General features: G+C 41.1%; 1 protein-coding gene across 1 annotated transcript in view; it reads left to right on the top strand.

The window, feature by feature from the left end:
• The window catches only part of abca4b (ATP-binding cassette, sub-family A (ABC1), member 4b), a 158,970-nt gene that overhangs the window by 93,591 nt on the left and 47,770 nt on the right, over nucleotides 1-17,609 (top strand). Inside the window, exons 28-37 of the mRNA XM_068036820.1 lie at nucleotides 4,229-4,518; nucleotides 6,646-6,770; nucleotides 7,986-8,084; nucleotides 8,281-8,470; nucleotides 8,765-8,859; nucleotides 9,773-9,805; nucleotides 13,421-13,526; nucleotides 15,272-15,346; nucleotides 16,725-16,894; nucleotides 17,124-17,301. Of these exons, the coding sequence (XP_067892921.1) occupies nucleotides 4,229-4,518; nucleotides 6,646-6,770; nucleotides 7,986-8,084; nucleotides 8,281-8,470; nucleotides 8,765-8,859; nucleotides 9,773-9,805; nucleotides 13,421-13,526; nucleotides 15,272-15,346; nucleotides 16,725-16,894; nucleotides 17,124-17,301 (1,361 nt within the window). The remainder of the gene's footprint in view (nucleotides 1-4,228; nucleotides 4,519-6,645; nucleotides 6,771-7,985; nucleotides 8,085-8,280; nucleotides 8,471-8,764; nucleotides 8,860-9,772; nucleotides 9,806-13,420; nucleotides 13,527-15,271; nucleotides 15,347-16,724; nucleotides 16,895-17,123; nucleotides 17,302-17,609) is intronic.

Raw genomic sequence — 17,609 nt, 5'->3', positions numbered from 1 at the left:
CCCATTTTGTTCAGTTTTTCCATTGTTTCATTCTGCTTGTCTATTGCCTTGTTTATTTCACTGCTTTAATTATTATTAATTCCAGTCCTCATGCTATCAAATTAAGTTGGCCCCACCTGCATAAACATATAAAGCCACAGTGACCTGTAATTAATCACGTTATCACAACCAAACTTTAAATAAGATATCGCATTCCTGGTTCAATATTCAGATAGTTTGACTTTTTTTTTAAGTTCCCAATTTGGTTATTGACATTTCTGATCTTGTCCTTTGAACTCAATTCCTGACACTATCTAAGACAAAAAACAGGGCGTCAGTTCAGAAATCATTGCAACACGTATATAAACACCACAGTTCCAAAATCTCTGGACTGACTACAAAAAAAACAAATCCCTTCATAATGAATCATGTTAAGAATGTGATTCTCCCCCACTCCCACAGAAAAGATTCTTTAAAATTCCTCTGCTGACAGGATCACAAAAAAGTAATTATGGGGCATTGAATTAAATCACTTCCACATCATTAATGCAGAAGCTAATCTCTACTTCTTTGGATTTTGGTCTCCAAGTTTTAAAAAAAGCCTCAAAATTTACTTCAAAGGATAAGAAATAAGCACGTTTCCAGTTATAGAAGATGCCTGTTGCCAAAATGCAGCTGTTGATATCCATGACCCAAATAGCAAGCTATTCTGTACAGCTGTACATTACCAAGAAAGGGCAGAAATTATCTAACCTATTAGATGAATGATACTAATTATTAAATCAATGAGAAGGGTTTATAATAGTTCCGAAATCACTAGATAAACTAAAGCCCAATTGTAGTCTTAATAATGAGTTTCTGGGTGCATTTAGTCTTGCCACTGTGCTGCACTCCCATCCTGTCTGTCTACATAGCTACTTCGTAATACAAGGCTGAATTTTCCCGGCTGTGTGGTGGCAGGCTTGGAAAAGTGGGGGAGACACGTTGCGACGACTCCCCGTGCATTCCCACAGCTGAGGAACTTTCCCAGGGGAGGCTGGGGATACAATCGGCTGACCACTCCACAGAGGCCGATAGCTAATTGAGTTGGTTAAGGCCCCAACTGGGGCAATTTTGTGGGCATTGCTGGCAAGGTCAGCATTTGTTGCCCATCCCTAATTGCCCTTGACAATTGAGTGGCTTGCTCGGCCATTTCAGAGGGCAGTTAAGAGTCAACCACATTGCTGTGGGTCTGGAGTCACATGTAGGCCGGACCAGGTAAAGGCAGCAGATTTCCTTCCCTAAAGGACATTAGTGAACCAGGTGGGTTTTTAAAACAATGGATGATAGTTTCACGACACCATTACTGAGACTAGCTTTCAATTCCAGATTTTTATGAATTAATTGAATTTAAATTTCACCAGCTGCTGTGTTGGGATTTGAACCCATGTCCCCAGGGTATTAGCCTGGGCATTTGCATTACTAGTTCAGTGACCATACCAACATGCCACTGTCTCTCCACTGCAGGCAGAGGCTGCCAGCTCAATGGAGGCGGCTTGCCAAAGCTGGAGGCTCCATCCCCCATTGACGCATCCGCTGACAGGAAAGGTTACACCTGTGGCCCAAACAATCCCTCCTGTGGCGTTTCTCCTCCATTCCGACATGTCTACCAGTTTCAGCACTCATAATTTTTTATTTGCATCTATGCGTCCGGGGGCATCTCTTGCTGTCCCCAGCCTGCATCAGCAGCACTCACCTGTGCTGCAGTGGCCGCCAGCACTCTGGAGCTGCTAAGCTTCTGAGTGGGCTGGCAGCAGAGAGTCCATGTGCCCGTCCTTAATGGGACGGTGAGCGCAGAGGTGGCCAATTAGGAGGTCGCCTCCCAGAAGATTGTGCCGTCAGTCACAGTGCCAGCAAGTGCGGGGTTGGGACCCCCATTTGGTTCTGACATCAGTGTCCCAAAGCCCGCGGGAAATGCCAACCTTGTGTTTAACTCAGTCAGAATTGTGTAGTGGCAGAGGTGATGTGATGGTGTGATTGCTGCTGCCAGTGTGTGAGTATAGCAAAGTGTTCCACAGGCCATTGCTCTTTTGCTCTCCGCCAATTATCTGTCCTCTCTGACTCTACCGAAGCTAATAATTCAACCTGGGTACCATTACGCAGATACCGGGCATCCTCCAGTTTTGCTCAATTATTGATGTACTGAGTCTTGGCAATGAGTATTTGATCATAGAGTTTCTTCAGAGCCAAGCCTGTTGTCCACACACATGCACTTCTAGATGGGGTTAATTGGATAGGGTTGAGGAGTGAGAATCCTGGCTGATTTTTATTTTTCGCTCCTTCTTAATCCAGAGTTAGTTGTAGTGAGGATATTGCCACTCCAGCTGAGATGGGCTACATCAGCACAGCGCAGGAATCAGACTTTCCTAGTGTGCGTGGCTCAGCTTCTCTCTGAATAAACTTGCTGAGCCATCAGGCAAAGTGTGACTGCTCTTTAATCATTATCCACGACTCTTTAGCACAGCAAGACACCTTCTCATCATCATGTAGAAAATAATCATTTAAAAAGTCTGGTGCAGAAGACACTTTTAAATTCGAGTCAAGCTAAACAGAAGAACAAAAGGGTTATGGAACAGAGATGTCTCATTGATGTAATGATATGTAATTACACTTACATCTAATTATTAGGCTGCCTGATGCATACTTTCACGAAATCACAAAATACATTTTTTGGTAGCCTGCAAATGTAATTACATTGAAATATAATTCCAAAACTCTATACTGGTAGTTAAAGGGGAAGGAATATTTTTGGTTCAAAGCACATTCTCTTTTAATATTAAACTGTCAGTTTTATTCCACTATTGATACTCCTGCTCCAGCCTGCTCCAATGACATAATTTAAGTTGACTTTCCCCTCATTTTGCCCAGGACGCTCCCATTAATTCACATGATAGGCATGGATGAGGAAGGCCTTTTAGTTCCTAATAGCTCAGCCATCCAGAAAGAACATACAGTCTACCCCATCACAATATCTAAATGATTCCTCAGCATTTACTTTCACTACCCTATATGGGATGTTTTGTTGGAAGAACTTCCTGACGTCAATCTCTAATTGACATTTTACTAATTTGAACCTTTGTCCCATGGTCACCATTTAGTTTGAAGCAATACCTTGAGTTTATTTTTTCTATCTTTTTGTTTTGCTCTCTTATATACCTACATTTCAGTCACCTCATTTCAAAGCCAAATTTTTCCAGCTTTTCCACATAACTCAGTCCTCTGCTACAAGTAGATAGTGTCATAGCTCTTCTCTCCATTATTTTGTCTATATATTTCACCAGTTTCCATTGAGTTTCTGAACCCCAAATTTTTAATGTGAATTAAAAACAGTAGGATTGGTACCACCCTAAAAAAAGTATCATTTGCTTCAACCTTCAAATAAATTCTTATCCATTCCCAGGTTTTAGCATGAATCCTCACTGCTTTTTATGTGAAACTTTTTAAAATACTTTTCGGATGTTGGAGGCTTAAATGTGTTGTAGGATTGTCCATGGTTCACTGGGCTGTTCATGGTTCACTGGGCTGTCACTTCCTAACAAGAGTCTAGATAGATTTATCACATGATGTCCTCATTCCATCATTGCTTACACCCAACATCTCCTAAAGGCAGAGCAGTTCAGAACTAAGCGTCTTTCATTTTTATTCTGCCTTCTCCACGAATACTTCTGGCCTCTTGCACGTTCCTAATTTCCTTTGCTGTGCTTTCAGCCAATTAGGCCCTTGAATTCCCTCCCTAAACTTCTCGCCTCTCTCTCCTTCTTTAAAATTGTCCTTAAAACGAACCTCTTTGTCCAAGCTTTTGGTCACCTGTCCTAATATTAACGTAAGCGGCTCGGTGTCAAGTTTTGTTTGTTAGAGGGGTACACAGAGGGTCAGTATTGAATGAACAAAGGGCTCAGAGAAGGCATAAAGGTGGAAGGGGTCATGGGGCTAGGATGAGGAAAGGCTGTGAAAGGACTTCTAGATTAGAAACAGGAATTTGAAATCAATGAACTACGGGATAGGGAGCCAATGTAAATTGACATGATTTGGAAAATGTACGACTTAAGTCAAGGACAGGACACAGATATTCTGCATTCAGTATTCATCCTTAATTTATATCGTTTGATAATTTATCAGATAATAAGATTAAGTCTCATAAATAAAGCCAGTATATTTCCAATATTTTGTTCAAAAATTTAAATAATGTTTTAAATCTGAATGTACTTAGCAACCAAAGAGGCTTCTCAAAATGGACAGGCTGTGGAGAAAGGACAAAATATTGAAAGGAAAGCATCTGCTTCTGAGATGAAACCAAATGGAGAACCAGTGGCAGAAAACACAGATACAGCCGCTGCTGGGGCTCCTGACACCATGACTGACAACCAACAAGTGGGTGGAAATGATGGAAAAGGCTCCAGGCAGATCAAAGGTTCAGACCTTATTAAACAACAGTTCAAGGCATTGTTTATCAAAAGATTCAACCATGCTATTCGCAGTCAGAAGGATTTCTTGGCACAGGTACAATGAAAAGTATCAGGCTATACTTATCTAAGTTGTTCCCTGAATGTGGTTTGCCCTTAAATGTATGTACAATATTTGCAGAGCATTGAAACTGAACAAGATGAATGCTGCAGTAACTACCAATACAACAAAATATTGCTTAGATAAACTTTATTGCCGTTCCTATTGAACCCCCTCCCCACTCTCCTGTACTCATCCACTACAGATCCCAAGTTTCTCCCTTCTCTTCCGAAAGCACTCATTCAAGCAGAGGTGCTGCCTTGTGGAGGCGACAGCATTAATGTACCTCATCCAAAAGGCTATTTTTCCATGTTTGAATATGAACAATCACTGTCCTCAGATTGTTTTATTGGGTACTGACCCTATCCTGCCTCCCCTCCCCCATGTCCAAGCATGTTGATTCCTAGCAGGGATTAAGAGTCATATTCCAGCATGGGAGCATTGAGACCAGCTCCACATGCTTACCCTGGCTGAGTTTAGCTGACTCAGCACAAACCAAAGATCAAACCTGTAGGTTTCCTGATCTGTATGGTTCAGTATCACAACTTGATGCCTGAAATGCGGAAGTGTCCCATTCTCCAGCACAAATATCCTTCACTTTGACGAAACAAAATAAACTACACAAAGAGACAACCAAGCATAAGCCAGGGTCAAACTTAATCCAATAGTCACTGATGGAAATTTAGGCTTTGGGTGCTAAGTTGAAAGTATTCACTCAATTTAAGTGTCAGCTGTGACTCGGTGGGTCGTACTCTTGCCTCTGTGCTCGAAGGTTTTGGGTTCTAGCCCCATTCCAGAGACCCAAACACATAATCTAGGCTGATGCTTCAGTGTAGTATGAGAGATTCCCTGTCTGCCTTTGCAGGTGGGTATACAAGATTCCATTGTGTTGTACAACAAAGAGCATGAATGTTCTCCCTGGTGTCCTGGCTAATATTTATCCCTTGATTAAATATCATTAAAGCAGCTATCTGGTCATTATTTCATTGCTGTTTGTGGGAGCTTGCTGTGTGAAATTTGCTAGTTGTATTTCCTACATTACAACAGTGATTACATTTCATTATCCTCATCCATGCCTTTGTTACCTCTAGTCTTGACTATTCCAATGCACTCTTGACTGGCGTCCCATCTTCCAACCTCCATGAACTTAAGGTCATTCAAAACTCTGCTGTCTATATCCCTGTACTTACTGACCTACATTGGTTTCCAGTTGAGCAATGACTTGTTTTAAAAATTCTCATCTTTGTTTTCAAATTCCTCCAAGGCCTCACCCTTCCCTATCTCTGTAATCTCCTCCAGCCCCACAACCCTCCAAGATATCAGTGGTCCTCCAGTTCTGGTCACTTGGGTATCCCTGATTTTAGTTGCTCCACCATTGGTGGCCATGCCTTCAGCTGCCTAGGCCCTAAACTCTGGAATTCCCTCCCTAAAACTCTGTTTAACTCCCTCACTTTCCTCCTTTAAGATGCTCCATAAGACCTACCTCTTTGACCAAGCTTTTGTTCATCTGCCCTAATATCTTCTTATGTGGCTTTGTTTGATAATATTCTTGTGAAACACCTTGGATGTTTTACTATGTTAAAGGTGCTATATAAATAAAGTTGTTGTTGTTGGTTTCACTTCATTAGCTGTGAAGCATTTTGGGACATCCTGAGGATGAAAAAGACACTATGTAAATGCAAGTTTTTTTTCTTCCTTTTTAATTTGTCTGTTTCAGTAGGAATCCAATAAATAAGTTCTGAAGAGACTTTAGACATAAAAATAGGGAATATTCAGATTGGCAGTGACTTTGGAACTGATCCCAAGCCATGGTAACCATCCTCCAGCGAGATGTGAACCAGTACTGTTTCAGTGCTGGGCTGAGTTGCCTATAGTAGGTCATAATGACCCTCTGAAATAGCAGAGTATTGAAGGATAGAAGCATTCCATTCTTGTAAACCATCCTTTGTTTCACACTGAAAATTGTAGTGAGCTTCCTAAAATCTGGATATATTTCTTGACAACCTGCTATGATTCTCAGAAGTGAAGACACGTTTACTGTGGTGAAACATAAAGTGTAATTTTATCGACTGCAAGGATTTGTAACTGATTCAATACCAAGTTAAACTTCTTCCGTTTTAACAGTTTCTCCTTCCTGCAAACTTTGTGCTATTGGCTCTGTTCTTCTCACTCATAATCCCTCCATTTGGGGAATATAAATGTTTAACACTTCATCCGTGGATGTATGGCAAACAGTACACCTTCTTCAGGTAGGGTTGTTCAAACTGTTTTTGACAATTTCATATTTGTTTAAAATTATGTGCCATTTAATTTATGGACAATAAAAAAATGGCTGAAGATTTCATATGTGATATCTTAGCTCAATGGTAGCTCATTGCCTAAGTCGGAAGGTTGTGCATTCAAGTCACTCCAGGGTTTGCGTGCATAATCTAGGCTGACACTTCAGTGCAGAGCTTGATAGAGTGCTGCATTGTCAGAGGTGCTGTCTTTCAGGTGAGGTGATAAACTGAGGCCCCATCTGTCTTTCCCATTGGGCATAAAAGATCCCATGGCACTTTTTCTAAGAAGAACAGGGCAATGCTTCCAGAGTCCTGGCTACCATTCATCCCTCGCCCATTGTTAGCAAAACAAATTAACTGGCCATTCATCTCCTTGCTGCTTGTCAAAACTTTGTGCAAATTGGCTGCAGTATATGTTTACAAACCAATGCCAACAGTGCTTGAAAAAGTAATTCATTGTGAATGGTGTCTTATAAATGCAAGCCTTTTTCTGGCAGCACCCAAAGTTCTTCTGATCATTCTGGTTTTAAAATTCCAAAACCATTTTTTTAAACCATTAAAAACTGACAATCATAATTAGTGGAATTCCATTTGATTTAAATTTTCAATATATTTTATAAAATATAAGTAAGATTTCCGCAACACTGACACTTTTGGTGATTAATATATACTATTTAGATTGCTTTTTATACACATTTGTATTTTAATTATTCTTACTAATTTCCAAAATAATGCAGATACAACCTTAGAATGTAATCTGGAACTTGAACACATTGTAGTTATTTGCGGCCCATGTCCAAGCTTTTGTTTTTGTGGGTTGTTTAGATGTAAATGGAGGCAATGCATAAAGTTAAAGTGCATTCCCATTGGTGTGCATATCAGGCTGCTAACACCAGTATACCGTGGTGATCTGGTTTAGGATTTTTTCACAGCACTAGAAGCAGCCCTTTATAAAGCTTCAGCTCCACAAAATGCAAACCAGACAATCCAACTAATAAGAAAGAAGCACAAACTGGGTAACGTGAAGACATGTAGACACCCCGGTTTATTGTATGCATTTATATTAAGTAAGTCTATATTTTTTTACCATGAAACTTTAGAAAAGTGGTCAAGATAAAAACTGTCTTGATCTGCATTTTATGTATTTGTTGTTAAATAATATGTCCTTTACCTTCATTTTGATAGCAATGAACGTCCATGGAATAAGAAGCTGAGTCAATTGACAGAGGTGCTGGTAAATAAACCTGGATTTGGGACACGGTGTATGAAGGATAATCCCATCGCGTAAGATGGCTGATTTTGTTTTTATTCATGTTGTCACTTGCACATTTTTGCTAAGGTTAGATCTGCCTTTCTGATATCATGTTTCAAGATCAATACAGTACTTAAAAACAAGTTTAATGTATCTTAATGTAAGAGATCCTGTTTCAACCTCCAGCATGCATCTTACAACAATACTATTGTACTTATTTTAAAACAGGGGTTACCCTTGCAGTAATCAGTCCTCTGACTGGGAAATCCCAAGACGTGACCCTATGCTTGTCAACCTACTGCAATCTCCATTCTATTCTGGCAGCAACCCTTCACCATCCTGCCAGTGCAGTACAAGAAGTAGGCTGATTATGCTACCTGACTGCCCTGCAGCAGCTGGTGGCCTTCCTCCAGTGCAGGTATTAATCACACTCTTTTCTAATTCCAAATGAATAAAATAGACTTTTGTGTACACACATATGTATATGCATGTGTTGCGCGTGAGTGTCTATGTGTGTGAATGTGGTGGTGTTAAGAGTAGATATTGTAAGACTATCTTATCGAACTGTTCAATATTAACTCTGTTACCAAGAAAACGGAAAAAGATAGTTTAGCTACAAGTTCAATTTTTCTTTGTGGAAGCCTGTTTTATTTAATAAATGTAAACCAAATTCTAGCTGTTGTCACAAAATGAGTTGTTTTCTCCATTGCAGAGAATCCAACGTACAACTGACATCCTGCAGAATCTTACACAAAGAAACATGTCAGACTTCCTGGTCAAAACGTACCCCAAACTAATAAAGAGCAGGTAGGGCCCATTCTACATGCACTTCCGTATTCAGCAGCAAGAATTCTCAAACAAAACCTTTTTTACATCTAAGTAATGTAATGGCCTTGATTTTGCAGTCAGCGGTGAAGTGACAGCACTCCCCACTGACCTTGAAAAAACTGCACACAAAGATCTTGCAATCTCTGTGGTGTGGACTTCCCCTTTCGCGATGTTAGTTTGATTCTGTCGTCAAGTCTAGGGAATCTCCAGGTATCCAGCAACAGTGATGTCATCAAATGGACCAAGCAGCCAATCGCATTGAAGAATTTTCAGAAACAGCAAAGAAGCAAAATGTACTGACTATCATTCGCTTTTTATTAATTTTAAAGATAGTGAAATAAAGATTGGGACACACACATGGGAGTAAGGTAAAAGCTGAAATATAATAAACTTTAAAAAAATTGTTTTATCAAAATCCGATGGAATTTTTATGATCTAGAAATTAGACATTGCACAAATATAAAAATAGTTTTTCAGGGCTAGAGAGGGTGTTCAGCAGTAGTTATTACTTAGTACACTGTTAAAACCCTGATTTCACCTCATTCAACAAGCTGTAACTTTGTGTGGTTTTTTTAACAGCGATATTACAGCATAAAAGGGGACATTCAAGTCAGTTCAACTGATTTCTTAAGATTGCCACCTGCAGGAACTTCAACTGTGGAGGAACAACTTTTGGATAACTGCCTGCAAATCCACATGTACAGATGCCAAAAATTGCTGTCAGTTTCACAGCTGTAATGACAATGAGCACTGATGGTTTCACAGTCATTACAACTGCAAAACCTGGGCCATTATTAGCTGCAATAAAATTATCTATTTATAAAATTTGTTTTGAAAAAGGTGTCTAACAATTTGTGAGGATTAACATTTTTCATTTTCTTTATAATTTCAGCATGACAAGCAAGTACTGGGTTAATGAACAAAGGTATTGAGTTATTTTTTTCATACTTTGTAAATCCCAGCTGTCTGGTGTGTTCATTATGTAAATGCATAGACGTGAACCTCAATGTACATGTGTCACACACACAACTATGTAACATTGTTTTTTATGTATAGTTTTCTGATGATTAAAGCTATTTGAAATGCATTGAAGTCTCATGATTAGCCTGGAAATTATACTGTGTGATATTATCTGAACACTTAAAATGTTCAGATCAAATTTCTCTGCTATTTCAATGGAGCCATTCATCCATTTATTTTCATTGCACAGCGCAGTTTCCATGCATAGTTTCCAAATGGCACCAGTAATATATTCAATAGTAAACATAGAAAGCAAAAAAAAACTACAGAATCTGGAAATCTGAAACAAAATCAGAAAATGCTGGAGAAACCCAGCAAGCCAGACATCACCTGCAGAGAGACAGGGAAGTTGACAAAGCAACCTACCATGGTTCCCCATGGTAGGCTGATGGAGAAAGTGAAGTCGCATGGGGTCCAGGGTGTACTATCTAGATGGATAAAGAACTGGCTGGGCAACAGGAGACAGAGAGTAGCAGTGGAAGGGCGTTTCTCAAAATGGAGACGTGTGACCAGTGGTGTTCCACAGGGATCCGTGCTGGGACCACTGTTGTTTGTGATATACATAAATGATTTGGAGGAAAGTATAGGTGGTCTGATTAGCAAGTTTGCAGACGACACTAAGATTGGTGGAGTAGCAGATAGTGAAGGGGACTGTCAGAGAATACAGCAGAATATAGATAGATTGGAGAGTTGGGCAGAGAAATGGCAGATGGAGTTCAATCAGGGCAAATGCGAGGTGATGCATTTTGGAAGATCCAATTCAAGAGTGAACTATACAGTAAATGGAAAAGTCCTGGGGAAAATTGATGTACAGAGAGATTTGGGTGTTCAGGTCCATTGTTCCCTGAAGGTGGCAACGCAGGTCAATCGAGTGGTCAAGAAGGCATACAGCATGCTTTCCTTCATCGGACGGGGTATTGAGTACAAGGGGTGGCAGGTCATGTTACAGTTGTATAAGACTTTGGTTCGGCCACATTTGGAATACTGCGTGCAGTTCTGGTCGCCACATTACCAAAAGGATGTAGATGCTTTGGAGAGGGTGCAGAGGAGGTTCACCAGGATGTTGCCTGGTATGGAGGGCGCTAGCTATGAAGAGAGGTTGAGTAGATTAGGATTATTTTCATTAGAAAGACGGAGGTTGAGGGGGGACCTGATTGAGGTGTACAAAATCATGAGAGGTATAGACAGGGTGGATAGCAAGAAGCTTTTTCCCAGAGTGGGGGATTCAATTACTAGGGGTCACGAGTTCAAAGTGAGAGGGGAAAAGTTTAGGGGGGATATGTGTGGAATGTTCTTTACGCAGAGGGTGGTGGGTGCCTGGAACGCGTTGCCAGCGAAGGTGGTAGACGCGGGCACGATAGCGTCTTTTAAGATGTATCTAGACAGATACATGAATGGGCAGGAAGCAAAGAGATACAGACCCTTAGAAAATAGGCGACATGTTTAGATAGAGGATCTGGATCGGCGCAGGCTTGGAGGGCCGAAGGGCCTGTTCCTGTGCAGTAATTTTCTTTGTTCTTTGTTCTCTTCTAACTGCAGCTGAACCATCAACTTCTTCATTCTCTCCGCAGACGTGTTGAAGATGCTGGGTGCTTCCAGCAATTCCTGGTTTTGTTAGAAATTCATTATCATTCAGATAGGGGTCAAGTGATTCTTCTGACATGGGTTGTTAATGTGGAGAGATAGCAGACAGAGCAGGAAGGAAGGGCATCTTTTTTATTCATTCTTGGGATGTGGGCATCGCTGGTAAAGACAGCATTTATTGCCCACCCCGATTAGCCTTGAGAAGATGGTGGTGAACCATGCTCCTGAACCAGTGCAGTGCGTGTGGTTAAGATACATCCACAGTGCTGTTAGGAAATGAGTTCCAATATTTAAACCCAGCGAGGATAAAGGAACAATGATATATTTTCATGTCTGCATGGTGTGTGACTTAATGGGGAATCTGGAGTTGAGTGTGTTCCCATGCACCTATTGCCCTTGTCCTTCTAGGTAGTGGAGGTTTGGGAAGTGTAGTCGAGGAGTCCTTGGTAAGTTGCTGCAGGTAGTACACACTGCAGATATAGGGTGAAATCTTCCTGGCCTTGCGGAGGCAGGAATGGGAGCAAACTTAGAAAATAGTGCATTGGGTTGGCTCCCTGACATGTTCCTATCTTGGAGCAATCTTGCCGGAGGCAGCAGAAGAGGCCATTAAGAGGCCAAATTGGGGAAAGCTGATGGTGCCACCAGGATCTTCCCAATATCGGATGTGTCCCCGATGAAGCCAGTGCCTGGCATGTAACTGGAGTTGGTCTCCCAGCGGCAGATGAGAGGGCCATCGATGCCTCCTTTCAATCACACCAGCTGAAGTGCAATGGCCACAGCTGCAGCCACAAGCATCTTGTGATGGGGGTTCCCCCTCCATAATGATGGCCTGACTGCTGTGGCCATGCGTAAATTTTCAGAATACTACAGAGAATGCCTCCATTTTGAGGTGCTCTTTCTGCCTCCTACAGCGACCAGCTCTCCTTCTGGGGTTGCCGGCCATCCAGAGCTTTGGGCCCTTTGATTGGGCCTCCCATGTCAGGAATCCACCCACCATCTTTAACTGGACAGCAAACATGGAGGCGGCCTAATAATTGGCCGCCTCCCATAAGATCCCCGATGCCTTGCAGCCAGCCAACACCAACGGCGTTGGGACCCACATTTGTTCCCAACGGCAGAAAACTTTCAAAGATGGCAAAATCCTGCCCACAGTGTGCTGATGATGGAGGGAATGAATATTTAAGGTGGTGGATGGGCTGCCAATCAAGCGGGCTGCTTTACCATGAATGGTATCCAGCTTCTTGAGGGTTGTTGCAGCTGCATCTATCCAGTCAAGTGGGGAGTATTCCATTAGAATCCTAACTTGTGTTTTGTAGGGAGTAGAGAGGCCTTGGGAGTCAGGAGGTGACTCATTCGTTGCAGAATACCCAGTCTCTGACCTGCTCTAATAGACCCGGCATGTAACTGGACTAGTGAGTTTCTGGCCAGTGGCAATCCCCAAGATGTTGATGGTGAGGGATTTGATGATGGCAATGCCATTGAAAGCCAAGAGGAGGTGGTTGGACTCCCTTTTGTTGGAGATGGCCATTGCCTGACACTTGTGTGGTGTGAATGTTACTTGCCCTATATTAGCCCAAGCCAGGATGTTGTCCAGGTCTTTCTGCATGTGGACACAGACTGCAAATGGAGCTGAACATTGTGCAATTGTCAGGAAACGACCCAACTTCTGATCTTATAAAGGAGGGCAGGTAATTGATGAAGCAGCTGAAGATGTTTGGACCTAGGACACTGTCAAACTCCTGCAGAGATGGCTTGTTCTATGATTGGCCAGTAACAACCACCCTCTTTTGCGTTAAGTATGACTCCAGCCTTGGGAGAGTTTACTTTTTGACACTGAAAGAGAAGCAATTTGAAAATATTTGTGGTAATTGCTTGTATGTTACAAAATGAGAAGTACAAACTGTCAGCTCGGTGTTTTGCTGTTTCAACATTCTAGGTACGGTGGGATTTCGATTGGAGGAAAACTTCCAGTTTTACACCTCGACCATAAACAGATCAATATCATTTTTAGTCAGTTGGGTCGAATGTTCAATGTCACTGGGGTAGGTTACACATGCATTAGTTATCCGTCATTGCAAACTAGATTTTCTTTCATATCAATATGATAGTTTCATTGTATCATGCCTTACTTGGTGTGGTTTACCTAAATGAGGAAGTTGTAACTGAAGCAAAAGTTAACAGGACAGAATGACACCATTCGGCCCATCATGTTTTGCTAGCTCAGTTGCGAGACCAATCCGAAATGAATTCCACCGCCCTCCTCTCTTCCCATAACCTTTATCTTTCTCTACATCAAGTATTTATACAACTTTCCTTTTAAATGATAAAGTAGTGTTGGGCCTCAACCTTTCTCTGTGGTAAAGCATTCAGAGGGCCCAGTCAGAGGGCTCAAAGCTCTGGGCAGCCGACAACCCTTTGCGTCAAGAAATTTCTTAAAAGCTGGTAAGAAGAGCACTCTGATTGGTGAATGAATAAAGGGGCCTTAATTAAAAGGAACTCAGCATGTCCTTAATACCTTATTGAGCAGCTTCCAGATAATCTAAAGCCCATGTCTAGGCATTATCAGATGTCTTGATCTGATGAACTGTCTTGCATTGACCGGTCTAAATTATATTAACCGATACAGAAACCAACATGTCCCCTCCGGATTCCCGGGAGACAGGATTACATCGCTGAGTGAATAAATTAATCTTTTCTTGCCACATCATCAAAGAAGGAATCAGAAATCAAAATCATGAGCTAATATTTATTTATTAGCATATATGGTACAAATGAGCAACATTTTAATGCTAAACATTAAAAGTGCACATAGTACTTAGGCAGATGTAATTAACTGAAAGAATTAATAAACTTAAGGTTACAACGGCAGTTGAAATATATGAGGGTAACTCAGCACTGGCTGGACATTACGAAATAACCTATATAGGTTTATAGGTAAATTGGCCATTATAAATTGCCCCTAGTATAGGTAGGTGGTAGGGAAATATAGGGACAGGTGGGGATGTGGTAGGTATATGGGGTTGGTGTAGGATTGGTATAAGTGGGTGGTTGATGGGCGGCACAGACTCGGTGGGCCGAAGGGCCTGTTTCAGTGCTGTATCTCTAAAAAAAAAACACAGTATGTATGATTGACATGAAGTCAGCAAGGTTAGTTTCCTGTTGAACTCTTTGTATAGCTGGCAAATCAACAGCTTTGAATAACAAGTCCGCAAAGTATGTTAGAGTCTAGTTCAGCAATTTGCTCGTAATCTCATAGGTTTAACAAAGTGACTCCTCGATCTTGTGCAAGCTCATCCCTCTGAGTCACAGGAGCAGAGTTGCCTCTCTCACCTCCTCTGGTCACTTGTGGTTTCCTTCCTGGGATGTCAGCACAGTGAATCCCCATCCAAAGATGTGGCATCTGTTCTTTCTTTGGTCGTCTGTCTCTCTCCAGGGTACATCCAGCTTGCACGTTGGGAGCTATGCTTGGTCTTGCAACTCGTTCAAATTTCTGTTCTCAGGGAAATGTGACTCTTACTTACAAGCGATATTTAGATTTGTTTGTCACTGGCTACAATTCTTAATTTTAAGTCTCATCCTTAACATGTATATTTATAAAGCTGAATGTTGATTATACCCAAATGAACAGGCAAAACAATGGCAATTCAGTGCTAAATATGTATGTGGACAGTGAATACTTTCAGTTCATGTATTCATTGCTCCCTCTAGTGATGCAAAAGATATACTGCTCCTTCCATTTTATTACTTCTATAACTGTATGGTTTAATTTAATTATTTTTTGCAATAGGGCAATAATACACAGATGGCGTTCAGAAGCCTGAATGATTTCCTGAAGCATTTGGAGACTGAAGAAAACATCAAGGTGTGTTTCCGAACTTGACATTCTCCATAAAACATAAATTATTAAAGAGGTTTAACTGAGCCTGGAAGTTGTAAAGCACGTAGATGCAAAGGTGAAATGTCTAACATCATTATTTCAGGAATGTTTATATTTCTTAGATATTAAAATAATATATATTTTTGTACTTGCATTTTTGTGTGGTAATTAATTTTTCCACCTGTCAATCAGCTTTTACACAGGTACATTATGAAGACACAAGGATTATGAGTTATGTCCCACTCCTAGGACGATCCAATAATTTCTGAGTGATGATGTTGATCTGATTTATGGTCAGCACTGAGTGGAATTTAAATCACATCACATGCATGATTGCTGTATCTGCCACTATCTGCCACATTGATGCTAACACGAAATGACAAAATTAGAGATAAGTTTCCATTCCCCAGCACTGATGTTCTTCACCTTGATAAATACAAAAAAAATCAGGCCTTGCCATTGATTTTTAAAAAGAAAATAAATACTGAGGTAAAGTCAATAAATGGATTTAATGGTGCATTACATTTTGAGAGGGCTGATCCAGCATGGACTCAATGGCTCGAATAGCCTCCTTCTGTGATGTAATGGCTCTATGACTATGCTTGTTCCATTTTGTAATGTGGGCAACATTTACTCCAAGTGAAATTTTAAAATGTTAGACTCTGTCAGGCGTCGTCCCCATGGTGTGTGTAAAATATTTCTTAGATATGATCATACAATCTTTTGCCAGAGTCTCTGTGTAGCCCGTTGCTAGGAGATGTGCCACACTGGTCTTTCGGAACTCCCATGTCTTCAGTGTTTGGAAGCGCCCAGTCTTTACTTGGCATTGCTCTTGATGAGCCAAGATTGGGAACTCAGCACAAGGGAGTAGGGGCACCAACCCGTGGCTTACTGCTCCCTGACTCATCACCTTCGTATATCAACTTATGGGTTCTGAAGAAGGGTCTCTGACCTGAAACGTTAACTCTGCTTCTCTCTGCACGGATGCTGCCAGACCTGCTATTTCCAGTATTTCTTGTTTTTATTTCAGATTTCCATCATCTGCAGTATTTTGCTTTTAACTTGTGATGTCACACTTTTGAAAGCTGCTTAAATGAATCAGGGTGTGAAGTCAGTTGGAAACTGGGATTAGATTGGGTGGCTAGATTTTTCAGCTGGTGCAGACACAATGAGCTAAATGGCCTCCTTCTGTGCTGTAATGTTTCTATGGTTCTATGGGTAGCTAATGAACTCCAATGTAAACATTGCCTGCTTTTTTTTTGGCACTCCATGTTATCCCTCGAGCTATAAAAAATGGTGTCAGATTTAGTATTGAATGGCCTGGCGCCTTGCAATAACATTTAAATATAACAACCTGTTACAGGTGTGGTTCAACAACAAAGGCTGGCATGCCATAGTTGCATTCATGAATGTTGCCAACAATGCGATTCTCCGAGCAAATTTACCCGACCAGCATGACGCAGAGGACTATGGCATCACCGTTATAAACCATCCACTCAATCTGACAAAGGAGCAGCTTTCAGAAATTACTGTGTAAGTTCATGAGAGCTGTGGGCACATTTAATGACCAGCAGTTTATGACCATGATGAGTTTTATTGCTTGCAATCAATTAGTAGTTCCAGTATTTGGAAAGTAATCTCTGACAGCATCATCAGTATGCTGTGAAAATCAAACTAAGCATGTGAACCTCTCTCATTATAGTTTTGCTAGATTTATTGATGCTCCTTGCCTTCAGTAACACCAGATTGACTGCAATTTCAGCCTTACTACCTCAGTGGATGCAGTGATTTCAATCAGTGTGGTCTTCGCCATGTCATTTGTCCCAGCCAGCTTTGTGCTCTACCTGATCCAAGAGAGGGTCTCGAATGCTAAGCACCTACAGTTTGTCAGTGGAACGAGTCCAACCACTTACTGGGTGTCCAATTTTCTCTGGGATATGGTATGTCGCAATCTGCCAGGAAACTGAAGTTGTAGTTAAACAGAACTTAAAGGCAATAACAGTTGTTAACTATGTCCTATAGCATGTTATCCACCTTGAGATGTTCGGTGTGAAACTGTAACACATTTCAGTAGCACAATAGAGTTAGAAATCTAAATTGCCCAAAGATTTAAATAGAAGTTTTTAAATTTTAGATTAGCTTTAAAGGATCCAGAGCTGAAGACATAAAACTTAGATTTGAACTATTCCCAAGAAAGAGAGAAGACTGTATCATTGTCAAAGTCCTATTTATCCATTTTTTGTGAAAT

The sequence above is a fragment of the Heterodontus francisci genome, chromosome 8, assembly GCF_036365525.1.
Source record: "Heterodontus francisci isolate sHetFra1 chromosome 8, sHetFra1.hap1, whole genome shotgun sequence".
Taxonomy (NCBI): Eukaryota; Metazoa; Chordata; class Chondrichthyes; order Heterodontiformes; family Heterodontidae; genus Heterodontus; species Heterodontus francisci.
Note: the sequence above shows the minus strand (reverse complement) of the source record. Positions and strands in the feature narration are given on the sequence as shown.